Source organism: Brachyhypopomus gauderio, unplaced genomic scaffold (assembly GCF_052324685.1).
Source record: "Brachyhypopomus gauderio isolate BG-103 unplaced genomic scaffold, BGAUD_0.2 sc64, whole genome shotgun sequence".
In the NCBI taxonomy this organism is placed as follows: domain Eukaryota; kingdom Metazoa; phylum Chordata; class Actinopteri; order Gymnotiformes; family Hypopomidae; genus Brachyhypopomus; species Brachyhypopomus gauderio.
This window is the reverse complement of record NW_027506885.1, coordinates 477673-501143: the sequence shown is the minus strand read 5'-3', so window position 1 is coordinate 501143 and position 23471 is coordinate 477673. Positions and strand designations below refer to the sequence as shown.

Here is a 23471-nt window from a genome sequence, read left to right as displayed (position 1 = left end):
CTTTGAAGTTTATATTTTCTCTTATATCTTATATGTTCATTACAGTCCTTGGTGAGACCACGTTGTGAGTCAGAATACAGGGGTCACTGTTAGATTACTATGAAAATTAATAATCCACTAGCGATCCTCCAGTGATACACCTATGTACTGGCTCCAGTCTTCCTATAGGTATCACTTTTTAATTCCTGTGGTTTGAACTGAATTGTTTAATTGCAACACTAGGCACTGGCATTGATTGCTGTAGTTTAGTAATAGTCTGGCTCAAGGGTATCAGTGTAACTACGGTGGTGATAATGATAAACTACCATAGCATCATCCTGGAGGTTTGGTGATAATGATAAACTACCATAGCATCATCCTGGAGGTTTGGTGTTAATGATAAACTACCATAGCATCATCCTGGAGGTTTGGTGTTAATGATAAACTACCATAGCATCATCCTGGAGGTTTGGTGATAATGATAAACTACCATAGCATCATCCTGGAGGTTTGGTGTTAATGATAAACTACCATAGCATCATCCTGGAGGTTTGGTGTTAATGATAAACTACCATAGCATCATCCTGGAGGTTTGGTGATAATGATAAACTACCATAGCATCATCCTGGAGGTTTGGTGATAATGATAAACTACCATAGCATCATCCTGGAGGTTTGGTGATAATGATAAACTACCATAGCATCATCCTGGAGGTTTGGTGTTAATGATAAACTACCATAGCATCATCCTGGAGGTTTGGTGTTAATGATAAACTACCATAGCATCATCCTGGAGGTTTGGTGTTAATGATAAACTACCATAGCATCATCCTGGAGGTTTGTGTTAATGATAAACTACCATAGCATCATCCTGGAGGTTTGGTGTTAATGATAAACTACCATAGCATCATCCTGGAGGTTTGGTGATAATGATAAACTACCATAGCATCATCCTGGAGGTTTGGTGATAATGATAAACTACCATAGCATCATCCTGGAGGTTTGGTGTGCGATGCTGTTCGCCCTTTTGTTGCCGACCTGCAGAGAGAGAAAGTGGCATTTGCTTGAAGGATGGGTATTACCTGGGTGGAGCACACCTGTAGAGGGAGGAGCACACCTGCAGGGGGAGGGGCACATCTGCAGAGGGAGGGGCACACCTGCAGGGGGAGGGGCACACCTGCAGAGGGAGGAGCACACCTGCAGAGGGAGGAGCACACCTGCAGGGGGAGGGGCACACCTGCAGGGGGAGGGGCACACTTGCAGGGGGAGGGGCACACCTGCAGAGGGAGGAGCACACCTACAGAGGGAGGAGCACACCTGCAGAGGGAGGAGCACACCTGCAGGGGGAGGGGCACACTTGCAGGGGGAGGGGCACACCTGCAGAGGGAGGAGCACACCTGCAGAGGGAGGAGCACACCTGCAGAGGGAGGGGCACACCTGCAGAGGGAGGAGCACACCTGCAGAGGGAGGGGCACACCTGCAGAGGGAGGAGCACACCTGCAGAGGGAGGGGCACACCTGCAGAAAGAGGGGCACACCTGCAGAGGGAGGAGCACACCTGCAGAGGGAGGGGCACACCTGCAGAGGGAGGAGCACACCTGCAGGGGGAGGAGCACACCTGCAGAGGGATATATTGATCATATACGGAACAAAAATATGAACACTTGGTTTTGCTCCCATTTTTCATGAGGTAAACTCTAAGATCTAAGGCTTTTCCTCTCAAATTTTGTTCACAATTGGGTGTAAATCTGTGTTAGTGAGCGCTTGTCCTTTGCTGTGATAAATGGTTGACTGCAGGGATGTCCACCAGAGCTGTTGCCCGTGAATTGAAAGTTCATTTCTCCACCAAAAACCGTCTCCAATGGCGTAATTTGGCAGTACATCCATCCAGCTTCACAACCACAGACCACATGTAACCACACCAGCCCAGGACTACACCTCCACAGACCACATGTAACCACACCAGCCCAGGACTACACCTCCACAGACCACATGTAACCACACCAGCCCAGGACTACACCTCCACAGACCACATGTAACCACACCAGCCCAGGACTACACCTCCACAGACCACATGTAACCACACCAGCCCAGGACTACACCTCCACAATGAACACAGCTGCGTTTTTTGGATGGCATTTTGAACACAGAGATACCGTGACGAGATCCTGAGGTTCACTGATGCTCCATTCATCCATGACCATAACCTCATGTAGCAGCGTGATGATACAGATCTGTACCCACATCCTAGAAGCCAAAAACATCTCAGTTCTTGCGTGTCCAGCACACTCACTGGACATGTCACCCTTTGAGCACGTTTTGGATGCTCTGAACTGGTGTGTACGACAGCGGGTTCCTGTTCCTGTCAACTGAAGGAGATGTGTGGCACTGCGAGAGGCAAATGGTGATGACACTAGACACTGACCCAGATTGTCACAATACTGTAAAACTGCACATTTTAGACTGGCGGTTTAATTGTGGCTAGGTACACATGTAAAAATCATTGTGTCTAATTAGCATGTTGATATGCCACATCTGTGACTGGTGGATGGTGGATCTCCACAAAGGAGAAGTGCTCACTAACACTAGAAGAGCTCACTACATATATATAAGGAAAGGAAAGGAGGAAAATTAAATGAAATCATATATATATATATATATATATATATATATATATATATATATATATATATATATATATATATATATATGATTTCATTTAATTTTCCTCCTTTCCTTCACAACACCTGGACAGTACAAAAACATGTTTTTCTCCCTCCCTTTGACTACTCCATCCACACATTCTCACCATTACACTCAAATAACACAAAGACAGAAAATGCCTCTTAACACACTGGTGGACTTGAGCCTTAAATACAAGTCTTAATTAACAGGGTCACACACACACACACTCCCGATTCCCCCCATAATTCAAACCACGTTGGTCCAGTCCACTCAGTGCAATGCTCCAGTGCTAATCACTGCAAGTCTGTGACGTGACCTTTTCCAAGAGCAATGCCCATGGAAGCTTTTCAGTCAACACGTTTGCAGAGATGCAGAGAGGGTTTTGTGAGCACCTTGGTACTCGAGCACACATGCGTGCACGCCCACGCCCACACGTTTCTGGCAGCTTTTAACCACTGAATGGTGGAAATTATATTTGTGCCTTGAACTTGTGGAACGTGAGCTTGTCTTCAGGACCAGAGCAAGTCCGCGCTAGTCTCAACGCAAGCTCCCACTTGACCCTCGAACCCCCGGCATTTTACACGAGAAGTCCTCCAAAATATTTCTCAAGCTTTTCAAACGCAAATACTTAACAGTGTGTAAGCTGGAAAGACAGCAGGGTGCAAGCAGGTCAAGGTCAGCTGACACACACAGCTTCATCCGCCCAATCAGAACGGACTGATGACTGGGCCCATGCTTGAAGACGTCTCCAAACTAAGCCAAGTCAAATGTTACATTATAGACTTTCTTTTGACTTCCAAGTTCATTTCTAATTCAAATGCAATTGGTTTGGGTCTCCCAGTGGTATGAGCCTCCCAGTGGTTTTGGTTTTCCAGTGGTGTGGGCCTTCCAGTGGTGTGGGCCTTCCAGTGGTGTGGGCCTCCCAGTGGTGTGGGCCATCCAGTGGTGTGGGCCATCCAGTGGTGTGGGCCTCCCTGTGGTGTGGGCCATCCAGTGGTGTGGGCCTCCCAGTGGTGTGGGCCATCCAGTGGTGTGGGCCTCCCAGTGGTGTGGGCCTCCCAGTGGTGTGGGCCTTCCAGTGGTGTGGGCCTCCCAGTGGTGTGGGCCATCCAGTGGTGTGGGCCTCCCAGTGGTGTGGGCCTCCCAGTGGTGTGGGCCTCCCAGTGGTGTGGGCCATCCAGTGGTGTGGGCCTTCCAGTGGTGTGGGCCATCCAGTGGTGTGGGCCTCCCAGTGGTGTGGGCCTTCCAGTGGTGTGGGCCTCCCAGTGGTGTGGGCCATCCAGTGGTGTGGGCCATCCAGTGGTGTGGGCCTTCCAGTGGTGTGGGCCATCCAGTGGTGTGGGCCATCCAGTGGTGTGGGCCTCCCAGTGGTCTGTCCAAGTTGTATGGACTGTTCCATGCATGATGAAACCTTTGTAATCATTACAGATTGATATTTTGACACTTCTGAGAACTGAAGGCCATTGGCTGTTTCTCAATTCAGGGGCTGCAGCCCACGAAGTGCGCATTTGTAGGCCGGTTACGTCACTGCGCCGCGACGAGGCTGTCCCAATTCGTGGACTCCTTCTTATGCGGCCGACGAATGTAGCCTTCAAAACCCCGAAAACGAAGGATGCATCTGAGTATCCTTCGCGTCCCACCATATCCCAGGATTCATTGCTCTATGAACAATAAACAGGCGGAGTCTAGTGTACGGGCCGAAGAATTCGTTTTTAAATGTCGGTATTTTTTAAATATGGACATTTATACTGCAATGAGATGCTAAATAACATGCCAGTTATTAATGATATTGCAGGTAAACATGTGCTTTGAGTATTTACTAAACGTTTATACGTAAAATTAACGTAAAAGTAACGTTTATAAAAATACATTGAATTTTGTTATAAAGTTATACTTCCCGTCAAACGTGAATACATGTTCAACGCATTTTCTTTTAGGCATTTGTGGGTGATGTGATATTTGTCGGACAGCTCGCTAACACGTATGTAACGTATGAAACGGGGCAGAGCGTGGTCACGCAAACATACGTCTTGCGAAGACTAGACTGTCTCATTTAACAGCCGTGAGATGCAGCCTACCCTGCCTTCGAAGTGTGTGGCCACCGTGGGCTGCGGTCTACGCGGTCTACGTAGGCTGCAGCCCCTGAATTGAGAAACAGCCATTGTGACCTTTTTTACTTATAGAAAACTGAGAGGTATGACATGCTATAAACAAAAAGGAAAATGTTATTACTGATTATGTTGAAAAAATGATTAAGTCCAAACATTCCAGATGAATAACTGCTGTGCGTTGATTTAACTAACATCCATCCATGTTCTAACATGCAGAGAGTGTAGATCAATTATTTTGCTTTGAGTTTCCTAACACGATTGCTGCCCTAGCAACAACTGGCAAAGCAAATAGCTAAGTCACTAATTAGCATTACCACTAGTGAATGTTGTGTTTCAAACATCAACTTTTTCTAATATTAAGTGGTCCCTCCTCCTGGGACTTTAGAAGTGCTTTATCTTGCACAGCAGATGAAGGATCTCAGTCCTGTGTCTCTGGAAACCTGGTGTGCTCTCTCTCTCTCTCTCTTACTTTCCCCCAGGGTGCTGCAACCATATGTAAACGTTTAGAATTATGTCCTCTGCTTTATGACATTACATCTACAGTGGTGCATTAGCTACAGTGCAGCTCTGATGCGTCGCAGGTGTGTTCAGAAAAGGGAGCGATGATTCCTTTTCCATCTTTCTTGAGTCAGATCAGCCTCTGTCTTAGGTGCCTTAGCTACATCTTAAGTGAGATTACCTAGAAATGATTCAAAGCACATGAAAGACGGATACAAAGAGGTCGTTTTCGCAGCCTGTGTCTGCTGGAGTTCCCCAGCACTTCAGACCAGACAGACCCGTCTCTGTAAAGCAACCTTTGTTTCACCGTAGAACGGCGTGATTGACATCCACATCCAGGTTTGGGTGTCTACGAGCACAGCAGACGGCCCGATCACATCTGGGCAGTTATGGGGCATTGTGCCCCCCTCTCTTGCCCCCCCCCCCCCCCCTTTATGTTCCTTTCGACTGAGGTCAGTGTTAGTCATGGCGCACACTGCTGCACTGGGCTGCTGGTTTCTTTCCCTCAGCCAACCTCAGAAACGCAACACCACATGTCAATAAGGAAAACAAGAAATAGAGGCTATAAAACACAATGAAAACAGTGTAAAAGGCCCATCCTGATTACATTACTGTTCAAGTTGGAACCATCAAAGCATGAAAATGAGTCGGCTGAGTTTTCTCCGTATGAACACTTTGTATATACTCCGCATGCAGTCAGTAAGGAACTGTGCGCTAATGCAATTTATTGTTCTGGCTCTGTTCTACAGCACAGTGGACTTGTAGTGAAACAAGAAACACACCAGACAGCTGATCTGGACTTGTTGCTTCGGTGGAAGACAGCTTCACTCCCACCAGCCTGCTGTAGTGACACACACTCTTGGCTACTCGTGTTGAGAGACGAGCCCAGGAGACCTGTCTGTTATAAAAGGGCTTTGGTTCCTACATGGCTGAACTGATATAATTAACAAGGCTCTAATAAAAAACCTGCCTGTTCTTCTTCACCTCCATAGAGGTACACCTACAATGTACTATGCCAAAACTAAACATCACTGTCTAGAGACGTATGGATCGCTCTAAATATAAAATCTATGACATACAAAACTATTTTTATGAGACCACAGTAATGTTTCATATTATAAATTAAACCAAACCAGACTTTAAAATCTCAAATAGATCTGAAAGTGTCTCACGTCTCTCATATCTCATTATGGTACTAATCACACAGGCTGTGATATACTGCCAGAGGATTATGGGAAAGTGTAATCTTGCACATGCAGTGGTTAACGGGGATTTGAGTGAAGTGTTTCCAGCTTCCATTCACATAAAAGTACAGTATCTACAATTTCAAAAGACCTGGTGGAAAGTTTGAGTGGTGTTTGAATGTCAAACGCTTGATTACGCAGTATAAAAGAAAGTAGAATGCTGGAGATTCTGCAACAAAAACTCATTATGGGTAAAGGACTGCACACACACACACACACACACACACACACACACACACATATGTACAGTTGCCCATTATCCATTACTACAGGAGCATACAACAGAAGCAACTGATGCATTTTAAATTCAGTGTAAATGAGCAACATGTATTGCAAATACACACATTTTAATTTTCCCCAAATACAAAGAAAAAAACATCAGAAAACAGTCATTAGCAATAGTTTATTTTATTTAAAAAACAAACAAACAAAAACCCAGCACGATAAGTACACATTATGCCTTAGCACCTTTTATGAAATAAATGCACAATCAATTCACAAACGCTCCTTCTCCTGCAAAGTGGGTCACTATGTGTAACTACAAGGTACACGTTCAGGTCTAGATAGGCAGGCAAGTGTCTCTGTACAGTCAGACTGAAGTAACAGTTTACAGTGAGCATTTCATTTACACCTGATCCAAGATCAGTACAACAAGCCCCCAGAGTAGCGTTTGCATGTCCGTGCAGGTGGCAGGACTGTGAGGAGACCTGTGTGGGTCTGCGGGGCCGTGTGTGACGAGGCTGTGGGGCGGCTGGAGGTCAGAGGGCTGGTGGAGTGGAACCTGGTGCTTCTCAGCCAGTTCCAGCCAGGAGAAGATCCTATAGGAGGCCTTAAGCTTATTGAGTATTGGCGTCGGAACTTCCCCTTTTCTACCAGGCGGGGGCGGTGTTGGCTAGCCGCCGCATGCGTCTGGGAACACAAAGTCAATGTTGAGTGTTAGGGATGCTTAAAACGTGATCTGTACAATAAAAAGTCTGGAGTGTTTAAATAAAACAAGCCCAACAAGCCCTTCTGTCCATGTGGCTCACCTTGTATTTCTATCCTGGTCTCTAATCTTCTTTTCCATCTCTGCATCGGTCAGTGTCTCCAGCAGGGGGCACCACTGGTCAGCATCGCCCGTGTTGCGAATGGCAATCTCTACCGTTGGCAAGGGGTTCTCACTACAGCAAGATAACATCACAGTAACAGGTAATCAGTGGTTAAACGCTACACTACGACACCGTAACGGCACGGGTGTCATTTCTATTGATGATCTGTATGGCATAGTGGTGACGGGTGATCTGGAGAGATATCTTTAAATTATTGTTTCAGTTTAAACATCAAGTTCAAAATCTATAGCTACTGTATGTAATTTTTGTTTTGAAAGTGCTGATATAGAAACACAATAACTTGCAGTATCATGCACAAATGTAATGTGGGGGGGGAAGCATTTAGTAATCCTACCATTTTATCACATGCAATTCACAATAATATAAAGGAAACCACTGTCTGTTACTTCAGATCTTATTAGCTCCACAAAGCTCTATGTTTCTAGGTGTTGTGGATTGTCCTCGTGTCACTGTGTAACCAACACACTGAGGTATCTATTCTACCCAGTAAACACAGGTGGCCTTCACTACTCAGCCCTGCAAAGTTCAAAGTTCAAAAGAAAAAGACAAGGGTACTCAGCTTCCTGTGACATGGAGGTGGAGGTGGGTGTGATACGTGTGGGTAAGGAGGGAGAGGAGATCAAGAAATTTTGAAGTATATTGACCTGAAATCAGACCTATTGGAACAGACAGTGGGAGAAGCAAACAATTAGATCACAGCGAAGCAAAAGCAAATGGAGAAGTTAAAGCAGACCTGAGGATGAACACACCGGAGCAGCCGCCCCCAACACCTCCACCCGCCCCCCAACACCTCCACCCGCCCCAACACCTCCACCCGCCCCCCAACACCTCCACCCGCCCCCCAACACCTCCACCCGCCCCCCAACACCTCCACCCCGCCCCCCAACACCTCCACCCGCCCCCCAACACCTCCACCCGCCCCCCAACACCTCCACCCGCCCCCCAACACCTCCACCCGCCCCAACACCTCCACCCGCCCCCCAACACCTCCACCCCGCCCCCCAACACCTCCACCCGCCCCCCAACACCTCCACCCGCCCCAACACCTCCACCCGCCCCAACACCTCCACCCGCCCCAACACCTCCACCCGCCCCAACACCTCCACCCGCCCCAACACCTCCACCCGCCCCAACACCTCCACCCGCCCCAACACCTCCACCCGCCCCAACACCTCCACCCGCCCCCCAACACCTCCACACTGCCCCGTACGCCACGCATAACCAGCTGCTCAGGTGTGTGCATGCTACAGACATTACGTGACATTTCCATAATATCCCCATAACCAACTCATGCCCCCACGTGTATGCTTTAATATACGTTTGTGTGATTTTATCCCGTATCTACAGGAACCGGCAAGCAGCAATTCAAGCTTCAGAAAAACTAGGCACTTCGCATGAACTCTGAACTCTGACCCCGGTCGGCGACAGAGCAAGGCGATGCGGTGGGAGTGGCAGAACAAAAAAATGCCCAGACAGTGCAGTGGGAGACGTGTGTGGAGGGAGGGATGGAGAGAGGGATGGAGAGAGGGATGGAGGGAGGGGTGGAGAGAGGGATGGAGAGAGGGATGGAGAGAGGGATGGAGAGAGGGATGGAGAGAGGGGAAACGCACTGCCCAACCACGCTGTTACCGTGGGTCAGAGCAGACTGGTTAGCATGCGAGCTAGCAGCTGTGGTGAAGCACTTGCAGATAATGAAGATTGTGAACACAGCAGTAATGGTCTTCACCCACGGACATAAACAGGACCTTCTTTGTGTGCGGCATAATTAATGAGGGATTATTTACACGCTCCATCACGGCACAAAAAGGAAAGCACGTGTTTTTCTCTTGAAGTATTTATCCTCGTCTCATAACAAAGATCAATGGCTTTGGACGAACGAGCACATCGAACAAGATGAGAAGCACCATGACATGCACAGACGACAAGACGACGATGAAACCGCAGATAAAAATCACAGGACAGGCTACTTACAACATCACTCACATCAAACTCACATCCAAATACCTAACCTTCAAATATTTAACGCTAAAAGCCTGCCCTGACAAAGTTTACGTTATCCTGTGCTCTAGTGTACAAATAAAACATTCTTGGAAAATGCATGAATCGTTTTAGGTGAAACTGATCCCTAAAAATAATTCAATTCACACACGGACACAAAATGACTGATAATTTATGGGCTTAAAAAAGACAGAGACAGACAAATTATCTTTTCTTTTTTGACATCTTTGTATCTAAGGCTCAGAGATGACAACACACATAAACCACCAGCAGCTTGCTTGGAAACAAACAAACGAGTTAACCTACAATGACTGTGAGGAAGAGCTGGAAGGCACCTGTGGAGGGCCCGGGACGCCGGACTGGCTCTGACCCGTCAGAGGGCCCGGCAGCCCGCAGACAGGTCAGATAGGTCTGACCTCTGGAGACGGCTCCAACAGAACCGCTTCCTGCTCTAATTGTGTGCATGCTGACAGCACAAGGCCCAGAAGAGGCCAGTAAGTGTTTCATTGTGTTTGGACTTGGAAGTAGCATGAGCAGTGTGTGTGTGTGTGTGTGTGTGTGTGTGTGTGTGTGTGTTTGTTCACTTTTTGTGAGTCAGAACTCCCTCCAGGTTCATAGATCATCTGTATAAAAATAACTGTTGGGGTGTGTGTGTGTGTTTGCTCACTTTTTGTGAGTCAAAACTCCCTCCAAGTTCATACATCATCTGTATAAAAATAACTTCTGTTGTGTGTGTGTGTGTGTGTGTGTGTGTGTGTGTGTGTGTGTGTGTGTGTGTGTGTGTGTGTGTGTGTGAGACTCTCACCTGAAGGCGTACGTCCTCTGGTGCCAGCTGAGCTGGCCTCGGATGCTATAGGCGATGGTGGTGACGAACTCGCCCCCGAGGCCCAGCTCAGAGCACAGCTTGAGGGCAAACGTTTCCGGGGAGTTCTCCTTCTCAGACATGTCCCACTCAAACTGGTCCACCAGGGAAATGTTCCCCACATGGATGTTCAGCTGACAAAAACAAAACCAGAAACACTTCACACAACATGCTCGGAATACCTACAAACTTCTCCACACAATTAGGACTTTATGACGAACTTACATTAAAACAAAACCTCACAACCAATCAAGAGAAACACATGGGCCGGGGGGGGGGGGGGGGGGGGGGGGGGGGTGTGAAGATGAGCAGATGAAGGCGTCATCCCCGACAGGCACGCTGATGTAACGGGGAGATGGATACACCCCACCTTGATGATGACCCTCTGGTCGGTCTGCTCGTCCAATATGCTGTCGGTCGGGTAGGACTCGATCTGCTGACGGATGGCGGACGCAATGGCAGGCACGAAGGTCAGAGGGTTCAGGTCCAGGTCGTCACACAGGATCTCCGCAAACATCTCTGGAGTCATCAGCTTCTCTGGAACAAAGAAGAAACGGAACAACGAATCAGCAATTAAACCTTTCAGTAGATCAACTTCTCCACCGTTTAGGGTACACTAGACTGCATGCCCTGGATTTCATGTTGTTATTACCATTCATATTCCAGGTGAAGGCATCACGAAGTTTCTGACCGTCTATCTCCATGTCCAATCGGATTGGAACCAGGACCTCCATCTGAGAGGCGTTCTCGTGGATCACGGCTGGGTCATGGTCATCAAAACTGCAAGTGGGCACACAGTTGGTGAGAACGAAGCACAGTTCAAATGCAAGTCATCATATGGACACTGCACGTTAGCGCGACCCTTTTATCAGAATAAAGGGGGAACGACACCAAGCATTCAGAGCACGCCCTTTAGAGTAGACGCCCTTTTGAAGTGTGCTAGTAATGAACTTTGAAATAGCTAAAATTGCCAGTGTCCCATGAGGGGGCACATTTGGCAGCAAACGTTCACAGCATGGTTTTGAACCTACATATTAAAGAGTCACGTCAGCCCACACGCAGAAAGGCCGACTAAGGTCTTTAAAAATGGACCCGACTCCTCCGTGTCGTCCTCACGGCGGGAGGAAAGGGGAAGGCGGGGGTCATCTTTAAAACACAGCTGTGTCTGTAAACAGGCCGCAGTCTCAGGGAGCCAAAAAGCGCTGACTGCTGATAAACCACTGGACCCGACGGGACCCCAGCACACAGACGGGGTCATGCTGCGGGACGTGGACATGCTGTTGAGTCTGCTGGACTAAAACAACCCTCGCAGGGAGGACGGGAGCTGGCTGAGAGTTACACAATCCTCTGACACACACGTACACACACACACACACAAACACGTATACACACACACACACAAACACACACACACACACACACGTACGTATACACACACATACGTATACACACACGTACGTATACACACACGTACGTATACACACACGTACGTATACACACACACACACACACACACACACACACACACACACACACACACACACACACACACACACACACACACACACGCGCACACACACACACCAGCAGTGTAAATTAATCATACTAACACTGCCATGCAACAACACATATTAATGATTTTATGTTGCAGTTTAGAAATACCTGAATCATTAGAGGAGTAACAGAGGACTTCACAAAATAACCTATTGTGTAAAGTGTGATGTGATGTATTATTTGGAAATTTGGAACTCTCAGACATTACATTAACTCTGACAACAGTGTTTCAGTACCTACAGTCCCACAAGCACACAGTTTATCTGCGGAGATCGCAGCCTTGTTCAAGTTCACTAGACCAGATCATCCTCACCATTCTCATGGAGTTTCGGATGAGTGTTCGATGGAAGCTTTGATGTAAATAATAGTGTAAATAGAGTGTTTGATGTAAAAAGACTTTTGGCTGGCTTAGTCAACATTTATGGAGGTGATCAAAGCGTAAATGTTAATTATCACAAGTACAAAGCAGACATTACATCCGTGTTGTTACTGTAGCCATTTTAACACTACAAGTTAGAGAATATGGCCACAGAAACAAAACAGGAAGCTCAAACTGGCCCAGGAGAAATAGTAAAAGTGGTTGGAAAGCTGGTGAAGCGTCTCACCACAGGGGGAAGGTCCTCTTCTTGTCCCGCCCCATACGGTTACGGTTGATGGTGGTGGAGCACGGAACAGCGTCCAGGTGATGGGAACTGTTTGGGAGCGTGGGCACCCACTGACTGTTCCTCTTTGCCTTTTGTTCCCTGGTGGAGAGAGGCAGAGTGAGACAGAGAGATTCGACGAGAAGAAAAGAACAGCCAAGCTGCACGTGGGGGGTGCCTAGGCTCACCTGAGGTAGGCCGGCGGTTCTGTGCTGATAGAAACCGCTTTGTATTTCTCATCGTTCCCTTCGAAAATCTCCTCGCACTCAGACGCCTTCAGCAGGGTTACACTGGTGGCTAAAGTTGTGTAACCGTGATCTACCACAAAATAAAACACTGCACACAACTGCTGTCCAGAAGCAGAGCTACAACACTATCCGTGCACCGCGCATGCGCCAGAACGAGACCGCGGCGGAACGTCACCCAGGTGTGTCTCGTCAGTGGACCGCGCGTGCAAGGTGACGTAATCGAATCGCTTACCGTGCGATGACGCAACGATCTTCTTCCGCTCCTCCACTGACGCCAGCCGTCGCCATAGTGACGGGTACCTCTTGTACAGCGACCCTCTGAACATGCGCAGATAGTTTCCAACCTACGTGGGGGGGTTACGAAGGGCAGAATTAAATAAAAATGTCCAAACGATGTTCTTTTAACGCCTCTACCGGGAGTATTAACGTATATATGTGCGGTAAATGTTCTTTATTCGTGTAGACCACACCGACACGAGCGACGTTAGCGCCAACACCGGCTCGAGCGGCCTGGCTCGCGCACGTTAGCTTAGCTTAGCGGATATATCAATAAACACACTGGACCCCCGAGGGCAGGATTATTCGGTTCGATTATTCACGCGACTATTCGATCATTTACTCTGAACGTATCGACGGCTGCAACGTCGGTGAAGGAATAGCCAGCGGGCTAGCCAGCTAGCATAGAACAAAGAGTCCGCATAGGTCTGAATTAACAAACGCGACGGCCCGCTTCCGACACACGGCTGTCAACGGATTCGGGTTTTTTTTTGCAGTTAATACACACCTCTGAACCGATCATGTAAAAATCCCCATCTTGTTCAAGTTGAAATTTTATCGGTTTTTGACCGAATGTTTTACTCAACGCCATCTTGGCAAAGACAATGCGTCACATTGCGCATGCGCGCTCGTGCAGCGTGTAGGGCGGAAGCGGGTGTAGGCGACCTCGAGGAGCACGTGTGAACTGGAACTGGGAAAAGAAAATTATATAAATAGGAGAAAATCATCATCGTTATTATTATTTTAAATTATTGTTGCAGTTGTTTGTTAATTGTTGTTATTATTGAATGAATGCTAGTCAAGTTGAAACTGTTTAGTGATAAGTTTTTTTTTATTTTTTTCTTCCACTTAAATGTTTAATAAAAAATGTTAATTTATCCATAGCACCTTTACTGGCAACAAGTAAAAACATGGCAAAATCTTTACAATATAACAATAGTGTGTAACCACTGATAACCGCAGTTTAACCAGTTTTAGACCTTTGTAATATTCCTATTCGGCCTTAAAACCAGCCACATGGGTATAATATATATATATATATATATATATATATATATATATATATATATATATATATATATATATATATATAAGTTACTATTTATACTGTATGGTACTTATGCAAGTGCACCATTCAGTTTAACCTCTTAAACAGCAACGTTATTTCTAACTCCGCTATTTATTATAAGACAATAGTCCTAAAGAATTAATCTTAAAATATTCTATAGTTATTAACTACAAACTCGGTCCTTTTCTGCCCCCTACTGGGCATCTTCAGCCATTACAATTTTTCCGGCGGCAGACGTTGAGAGCCATGAAGATAAGCACGCTGGCGATGAGGAGCACGAGGAGAAGCAGAAGACAGAGCCAGGCTCCAGGGAGCAAGGCCTTCCTCAGCACCACACTCTCCCCAGGCAACAGTGTGCTTACAGCCAGCATGTATCCCAGCGCCCAGCCTACAGAGGCATCCCCGATCTGAGAGAGAGAGAGTGTGAGAGAGAGAGAGAGAGAGAGAGAGAGAGAGAGAGAGACAGGCAGGCAGAGCAGTACGTATGCTACATTATTTTTATGTAGGGCATCTGAGATTAACTGCACATCATTGGTTATTTCATTGAAAAACATTTTGTATGCAGCAACTGATGATTAAGTTGTTGTTGAGCTCACCTTTTTCTGAAAGGCAACTCTGGGGAAGGAGTGTGCATTAAAGTGGTAGCCTCTTAGCATCAGGACCTGCATGTACACACCTGATGCACAGTAGTCCTTCAAGAACGACCTCTGATCCAAAAAGGATTTGGACATCTGACATAAACAAACACATTCATGAAGGTTTGTTGGAATATTATTAAGAGTGATGAATGTTATTATCTCTCATGCACCTAAACCCTCAACCCAAAGACACACACGCACACTGATACCTCCTCAATGGTCATGCTGCAGACAGTCAGAGCAGCCTGGAGGAGTTGATCTGGGGTGCTGATACTATTGCCTGTGTTCTTCTCCAGAAAACTGTGTGTAAAGAAGAATGCAGAGAAGGCCTGAAAAGGCAATGGGTAAAAGATCTCACCAAGTTCCCCAGATACACCGCACTTACACTCAAAATACACCGCACTTACACCCGAGATACACCGCACTTACACCCAAGATACACCGCACTTACACCCGAGATACACCGCACTTACACCCGAGATACGCCGCACTTATACCCGAGATACACCGCACTTATACCCGAGATACACCGCACTTACACCCAAGATACACCGCACTTACACTCAAAATACACCGCACTTACACCCGGGATACGCTGCACTTATACCCGAGATACACCGCACTTATACCCGAGATACATCGCAGTTACACCCAACCTACACCGCACTTACACCCTAGATACACCGCACTTACACCAACTCAGAGTTTAAGTTACATTTGATACACAAGCCCTGTGCGGTCTAGAGCCACATGTAGCGGCTAACCAAGTTCTAGTTTATTCTCTTCACACTCACTTACCATGAAGTTTCCACTGATGTTGGGCTGGAATACTCTGTCGAAGGAGCACTGGGAAAATGGACATTCCTGGAAGGAGAAGATCTGGGACACGTTCCCCAGACAGTACTGGTAGTGCCCCTGACCCTGCAGGCTCACAGAAGCCTGGGGGTGGTACGCCGTGGGCTGGAGAGCCTGGGTGCAGGGTGAGTCGAACACCTGATCCAGGGTCACCGTCTCGTTGTAATCAGATGGATAACAGGGGTGATAGACCATACCTGTGCTCCCCTGTGTCTTTGGGGAATAAGTGATAGCACATGTTTTGAAATGTAACAGTGATATGTAACATGTTTTGAAATGTAACAGTGATATGTAACATGTTTTGATATGTAACAGATATGTAATCAGTGCCACGTGTCATATGGACACTTGTTTCTCAACACATTGATCACAGACACAGAGAGCTTTTTTTTTTATCTTAAAAAAGGAAAAGATTATTGTTATGGGCTATGAGGAACGGTTTATCCCGAACTGAAACTCTAAAGGCTTCGTACCGTGAGCAGATGGGCTAGAAGTCTCCGCAGGACTTCGGCTTTGCCGTAACAGAGGTAGCTGTGTGTATACAGAGAATAGTCTTGGCCATAGAGACGCAAAGTCATGTGATCATCCTCGTCTTCCACCTCCTCCTGGGTCGCAAACGTGATTTGAGTGGACGCGCCTCCCAAGTCCAGAGCACCGACAGTCTGCCTGCCTGGGTTTAACCACTGGCCTATAAAGCCGTACTGTAGGGTAAAGAGGCATGTGAACTCCTGAAATGACCACTAGAGGGCTCTAAATACACATTTGACAAAAGATGATGAACATCTCAATATTTGGACAGATATACTATTAATAGACGGGTTGTTTGGATCTGAAGTCAGACGTTGCGGCAAGCTGCATGATTAATAGTTTATGGGGAAATAGGTGTTATGATATGTAATTACTGTTAGGTCTCTAGTGAAATAAAATGAAGAATAAACTCAAATATTCTCAAAAACAGGGATCAAGTGAACAGGGCCCAGTCAGAGACCTTGATAAAGTTTTCTAGAAGATAGTTCACAGTCACCCAGCCATACGCCCCCTCCTCTTTCCCGCTCAAAATAGCTGCGCCTTGGAAGCCGAACGGGAATGATCGGATTGTTTGTGTCACTTCTTCAAGCACCTGGCTTGACCTCTCAGGGCTTGTCATGCTAAAAATAGAATTAAAAGGGCCGTTAACAGAGATAAACACACACACACACACACACACACACACACACACACTTCAGAAGTCTCATGCCAGCAGTAGCTCCCAGGTACACAGGAGTGAGTTGATGTCGTGACTGCGGAATATCCCTCATGGCCTGATTCAGACACGCCTCCAGACTACGGCCTGCTGCCCCCTGCTGGCCGGCGTAGCTAGAGATGCCTCCTCCTGCAGAGGATGACACAACCTTGAGAGCTCACCAATACCACGCACACCAATACCACGATTTCCTTCAAACTTTACACACAAAAAAAGAGCCATTATGAAATACAGCTATGTGTTTGGGAATCTGCAGTATGACACTTCAAGGAGTTGCGAAATAGGTTTCTGAGCAATGACAGAGTCGTGAAGGAATGAAATTAAGTGTTCCATAGAGAGCTGGCAGTAGAAAAGTTTCAGGTCAGTAATTGAATCTTTATACAGCATGTACTGGCTTTTGACTGATAAACACACTAAGGACAAAAGGCTCCATTTTTTTGCAGCATTGTGTCCTTGTTGATTTATTCTTTTTTTTTATTTTTACATTTGATACTCTTATCTAGAGTGACTTACAATGTTAAACATGTTACAGATGTAAGCAATTGTAGTGCTAGGAGTCTTGCTCACAGACTCGTACTGGGGCACACAGAGCACTCGGCCAGACAGTGTTTGAGCCATGGCCCCCCATGGAAGAGGTTACCCACTACAAGGAAGAGGTTACATGGTGCAGGCAACTGTGCCTTAACCTCCTCAGGAATCTTGCCTCTGGAATAGTAACACCAGTAGAAGAAGAAAGATCAGTATGCATCTATAGAAAGATGGAGAGATAAAACAAAAGAGTTAAAGAGGAGAAAGAAAATGGCTGTGTGCTTTAATTGGGACCACTTCTCTAAGCGCACTGACTTTGATGGTTCTATTCTGTACACCTGAACAGAAGGCAGAGATGGAGAGAATGGAAAGGTGTGAACAGCAGATTAGCATCAGTACCGAGAGTCTCCTCTGCATGTTTAGTGCTATAAGCTTCAAGACAAGGCAAGCACAAGGCAATTCAGGAAAATATAAAAATAAAAATTATATTTTAAAAATTGACTTAAACAGAAAAGATAACAAATTAAAGTCAAATTAAGGCATGAATAATTGAAAACGAAGCCAAAAAGATCATGCAGCCAGTTTCAATAGTTTGTGTGAAGTAAAATATGTAGTGAGATGTTTCCTGCTCGTAGGGAGAATACTACATGCGCCGTGACCTTTGACATGGCACTCGCTGTGCTGGGTAACCACGCCTGTGCCATTCTCCTTGTCTGCCGGCCATCTGTACGTGTACATGGCCGTGTGAGAGGAACCTGCGTCCAGCACTATCCCGTACTGCGGAAGCACGCACACACACACACACACACACACAGAACCGTCAACATCCGGCTCGGATTCTTCTTGATGAGTTTGCACGTATCTGGGATCTCAACAAGTTCCAAGTCTCTCCAGAACCACAGTCATCTCCATCTTCACACGAATGCAAACTGCTGCATTAGTGTGCTTCCCACACTGTGGTTTACACGACTTGTGTGTGAGAGCCAAATTAGTTAGTAGGCTAACAACCGAAACGTGTGGTGTTTTACCTTTGTGTCATCCACATCTCTGTGGTTGTGGCTGATTACTTATCTAAAGGGTGGGGTAGATAAAGTGTGTGTGTGTGTGTGTGTGTGTGTGTGTGTGTGTGTGTGTGTGTGTGTGTGTGTGTGTGTGTGTGTGTGTGTGTGTGTGTGTGTGTTGGGGGGGGGGCAGGATATGGGCACTGCCTGCTCCACTGGCACGCTCGGTTACAAGCTTACAGTTCGTTCGTTTTGTTAGAGGAAATACCAGAGGAAGCATATGTTATGTCTCTAACTACAAAGACACTTTAGGAGAATTTTAAGAGTCACAGGAACATGCACAACGATGACCGAAAGAAAAAAACTCCAATCCTCTACAATTCTTTGTAGTTATTTTATACATTTATTATTTAAACAGATCTTTCTAAATGACAATATCCATCAAAGAGAAAAGGGATATACGAGGTTTACCATATATGCAGGAGTCTCCTGTATCTCCACAGTGGGTATAGTCAGTAAGATCACAGCAATAGTGCCGAAAAGCAAAAGTGAACTCGCGGCAAGGATCTGAGCGCGCGACGGGTCCATTCTCCTCGCGCGACGGAGCGATGCGCCTGTAACTTCAGTTTTAATGGCGATCTGTACTTAGTGATGCAAGACGAACTACCTCCCCGTCTTTGTTGTCTCTAGGCAGTCGGGTTATGCAAAAGAAATCACACAAAACCGCCCAGTCAGTGTAAACATTAAATACTTCAAATACATACGAGGTTTCCACAGGGCTCGATAAGAGTGTGAGATCAGGGGTATTACAAGAACCAAAAAAACACGGGGCCATTAAGAATTAAAGTCATCATCAGTCAGTGTCTTGTCTTTACATTACTTTTAATTAGATATGCACAACATATATGGTTGGATTATAGATGATTTGCATCTAAATTTCAGTGTTCTTGGCTACTCTGAGAAGCGATCTAAGGACGCCGTTGCTCGGATACCCTCTGACTGTGTGCGCATGCGCACTGCACGCTCTGAACACACGTCCCTGCGGGAAAATGATCATGTCGTAATCAGCTGCTTGACTCTGGTTCGCTTGCACTTTGCAAGTTAATGTCTCAAGATCATATACACCCAGAGCCGGAGTGGCTAATCGGGAGATTCGGGAGGATTCCCGATGGGCCGGCTCATGTCAGTCTCTAGTTTGGGCCGATTGGGAGGGGAAAATAATTTTGGGCCGGATTTGGGCATGAAACTCCCGGGCTGAAAAAGTGTCCCACTCCGGCCCTGTATACACCCCGTTCACAAACTCATATACATAGCTTAATTCCTGTTATAAAAGTCATACCACCATCCATGTATTAAAGCAAGGTTTTGTTTTAACATACTGAAAAATAAGACCGTGAACCTGTGCTAGGATCAGTCCTTACAATTCTTGCCACTGTTCTGAATACAGCGGAGCTTTTTACAAATAAAATGTGTTTGATTTGAACAAGGTATGGGCCAACTTTGATTTCTTATTATTTCCGAAGGATGGTAAAGTTAGACTAGACTCAGACTTTAAAACAGCATACTCACAGTTTTAACACAACATCCTCACAGTTTTACACAGTATACTCACAGCTTTAACACAACATCCTCACATCTTTAACACAGTATACTCACAGCTGTAACACAGTATACTCACAGCTTTAACACAGTATACTCACAGGTTTAACACAACATACTCACATATTTAACACAGTATACTCACGGCTTTAACACAATATCCTCACAGCTTTAACACAGTATACTCAAGGCTTTAACACAACATACTCACAGTTTTAACACAACATCCTCACATCTGTAACACAGTATACTCACAGCTTTAACACAGCATACTCACAGTTTTAACACAACATACTCACAGCTTTAACACAGCATACACACATCTTTAACACAGTATACTCACAGCTTTAACACAGCATACTCACAGTTTTAACACAACATCTTCTGCTTAACAGTAATCACAAGGAGACATAAACCCGCCTTCTTTACCTTGATACATCCATGCACTGGCACTCTTATTTGGCACCCTGGCAACCTTAGTGTGTGTGTGTGTGTGTGTGTGTGTGTGTGTGTGTGTGTGTGTGTGTGTGTGTCAGCAGACTACTTTACATCCCTGCCTGCCTCTTTCAGCTTTCTTGACTCCCATTGCCTGTGGTGAAAAACACAAAGTGACAAAGACACATTTGTAGCAGTGCCATTGCCATTCTATGCCTGGGCCATTTTGTCCCCCTTGGTCTATTTCTGGGGTAGAGACCTCAGCTCAATCTTCCTGCAGGCTCGTCCACAGACAGAGTCTCGTTAATGAGGCCAGTGTTCTTGTCCTGTAGTTAAGTCACTTGGGGAGAGGGGGTAGCAAAGGTGTTCCTGCCTAATGGGGTGATTTCTTTCCCCCCTCCAGTTGTTGTTCTTTTAGATGTTGCTGTTCAGTTTGTACAGCACTCGAATTCCTGTTCTCATGCACTGCCCAAACCTCCTCTCGTGCCGCCCCTCCCCTCCTCTCGTGCACGCTCTCCCCTCCTCTCGTGCACTCCCCTCCCCTCCTCTCGTGCCGCCCCTCCCCTCCTCTCGTGCACGCTCTCCCCTCCTCTCGTGCACTCCCCTCCCCTCCTCTCGTGCACGCTCTCCCCTCCTCTCGTGCACGCTCTCCCCTCCTCTCGTGCACTCCCCTCCCCTCCTCTCGTGCACTCCCCTAACCTCCTCTCGTGCACGCCCCTCCTCTCCACTCGTGCACACTTTCCCCTCCTCTCATGCACTCCCCTGCCCGCCTCTCGTGCACGCCCCTCCTCTCCTCTCGTGCACGCTCTCCCCTCCTCTCGTGCACGCTCTCCCCTCCTCTCATGCACGCCCCTCCCCTCCTCTCGTGCACACTTTCCCCTCCTCTCATGCACTCACCCCTCCCCTCCTCTCGTGCACGCCCCTCCCCTCCTCTCGTGCACTCCCCTCCCCTCCTCTTGTGCACTCCCCTCCTCTCGTGCACGCCCCTCCCCTCCTCTCGTGCACTCCCCTCCCCTCCTCTCGTGCACGCCCCTCCCCTCCTCTCGTGCACTCCCCTCCCCTCCTCTTGTGCACTCCCCTCCCCTCCTCTCGTGCACGCCCCTCCTCTCGTGCACGCCCTCCTCCTCTCGTGCACGCCCCTCCCCTCCTCTCGTGCACGCCCCTCCCCTCCTCTCGTGCACGCCCCTCCTCTCGTGCACGCCCTCCCCTCCTCCCATTTCAGACAGCACATTCTGCAGCTCCTTGACCTTGCCACGCTCCCTCTAACCTCTCAGTTTACAGGACACATTTAAAAAATGACGATAGCAGCTTTATAAAGTTGAATTATGGATACAGACACAGACAGAAGAGATACTGAGTGTCACATGAAAAATACTTAGTGTACATGGTCACAGATAGGAGTCACGTAGAGGTGCACACGTCAGTGCACACGTCAGTGCACACGTCAGTGCACAGCAACCGAGGAGGCACGAGGCAATGAGTAAGTGCCTTCAATACTTTCAATACCTTCAGAAAGTGAACTTCACGTCTGTCCTTAATAACTTGATATAAGACTGATAAATACCTCCACCTTGTGGTAAACTGCACAGGGAGTCAAACAATAAACTGAATTCAGAATCATTGAGTGTTCCTTTATTCATCATTCTTGGCAGTGCTTGCCTTTAAAAAAAGTCACTACAAGCTTACAGAAGAATTACAGTGTACTGAACATGATCCTCAAATAAATTAAACCCATCCCTTTTATTGCATTTCACATAACCTTAAAAAATGATTAAAGTTTTTAACACAGAAAGATAACTGTGCCTTTATTATATGAGTATACGGGATCATTTAAAATCAAGGCACGTGGTAAAGGCAAACCTGAGAAATATTTAGATTAATGTTCAGGTACTGATGACCAGACAGGGCCACAACACGTTAGGCAGGACAGCCTTGTTGATGTCATGAAGAGTAGTGCTAGTGCAACTCAACACAGCTCAGCCAAGCCAAACACTGCTTCACACAGATCTGCTTACAGTTTTTTTACAGATAAAGAAAGCAGCAATACAAATGCATAGATAGTGTGTTTCTATCACTAAGAGGTTCCACGCCATGACACAGTCCCAATCAAAATGTTTTTGTGAGCACTCTGTAAATCTTAAACAGTGTGTGTTAACTAAGGAATAAGATAATATTTATTGCTGTGATTAAAATAAACGTTTTAAGAACCGTTCGAGTAACGTTTTGTGTCATTTTCTGCAGAAAACTCTAAACATATTAATGGCATATTTCTGTTCGTTCTGCATGGCAGCGCATCAGCTGTTGATTTGATAAGACGTGCATCATCCGTCTCCAAAGGATGGGACTGCCACGTAATGTTCCTCTTCATAGCACAGGTGCCAGACCATAATGCAGTTGTAGTTCAGCAGAAGCAACAGGCCCATAATGCCCAGGGCAGCGAGCACGAGCAGCGCCACGATGATTCGCCTTCTCGACCAAAGGCACGTGCCGCTGTTTTCGACCTCCTTTTGTGACGCCACGGGTCCGAGGTGAAGTCGTGGCAGCCAGCGCTTCAGCCAGTGGCCACGCGCAGGCAGGGGCGCGTGCATACAGGATTCCACTTCATCCATTCTTTAAGCCAAAGGGTTTACGTGCAAAAACAAACCCCAAAACAATTCCAGCACGTAACCTGCAGACCTCACTGCAGCCTGAAGGCAAGACAGCAAAGCAAGTGGCATTGTTCAACACACCTTAGCCAATCATTTAACACATCCCAAGTACTTTCGTCTGGGAGCTCTCTCGTGCTGTTATTCTTGTTGTCTAAAGGGATTAAGGGACTGTTTTGATACAAAGGTCATCTTCGAACACACAGTGCCTCTTCATTAAAGATTTATATTTTGTGAAAACTATCAAAGATAATG

The 23471-nt window shown here is 46.7% G+C and overlaps 2 protein-coding genes and 1 long non-coding RNA gene across 6 annotated transcripts; 1 reads left to right on the top strand and 2 right to left on the bottom strand.

The window, feature by feature from the left end:
* Positions 1-4132: 4132 nt before the first annotated feature.
* Positions 4133-4736, top strand: LOC143490253 (uncharacterized). The gene is made up of 2 exons (XR_013124910.1): positions 4133-4457; positions 4600-4736. It is a non-coding gene; the product is annotated as an uncharacterized LOC143490253 (long non-coding RNA).
* A 2168-nt stretch (positions 4737-6904) lies between these two features.
* LOC143490273 (SWI/SNF-related matrix-associated actin-dependent regulator of chromatin subfamily B member 1-A-like) lies at positions 6905-13886 on the bottom strand. Of its 3 annotated transcripts, none has more exons than XM_076988916.1 (9): positions 13712-13884; positions 13160-13271; positions 12868-12997; positions 12644-12781; positions 11137-11264; positions 10855-11021; positions 10428-10618; positions 7544-7675; positions 6905-7424 (listed from the first exon to the last, which is right to left on the bottom strand). In XM_076988916.1, exons 1-9 carry the CDS (start codon positions 13793-13795, stop codon positions 7385-7387), a joined length of 1122 nt encoding a protein of 373 aa, XP_076845031.1. In that variant the 5' UTR covers positions 13796-13884; the 3' UTR covers positions 6905-7384. The 3 variants fall into 3 exon arrangements, with proteins under 3 accessions (XP_076845031.1, XP_076845032.1, XP_076845033.1); XM_076988917.1 differs by having other exon boundaries at positions 12868-12976; XM_076988918.1 differs by lacking the exons at positions 6905-7424; positions 7544-7675 and adding an exon at positions 7688-8280 and having other exon boundaries at positions 13712-13886.
* A 411-nt stretch (positions 13887-14297) lies between these two features.
* entpd2b (ectonucleoside triphosphate diphosphohydrolase 2b) lies at positions 14298-21024 on the bottom strand. 2 transcript variants are annotated; one of them, XM_076988914.1, is made up of 10 exons: positions 20502-21016; positions 19009-19223; positions 18196-18313; positions 16987-17137; positions 16754-16913; positions 16239-16466; positions 15709-15978; positions 15120-15239; positions 14869-15003; positions 14302-14679 (listed from the first exon to the last, which is right to left on the bottom strand). In XM_076988914.1, the coding sequence occupies exons 2-10, from the start codon at positions 19123-19125 to the stop codon at positions 14479-14481; spliced, it is 1500 nt and encodes a 499-aa protein (XP_076845029.1). In that variant the 5' UTR covers positions 19126-19223; positions 20502-21016; the 3' UTR covers positions 14302-14478. The 2 variants fall into 2 exon arrangements, with proteins under 2 accessions (XP_076845030.1, XP_076845029.1); XM_076988915.1 differs by having other exon boundaries at positions 14298-14679; positions 14949-15003; positions 19009-21024.
* Between the last annotated feature and the right edge of the window lie 2447 nt (positions 21025-23471).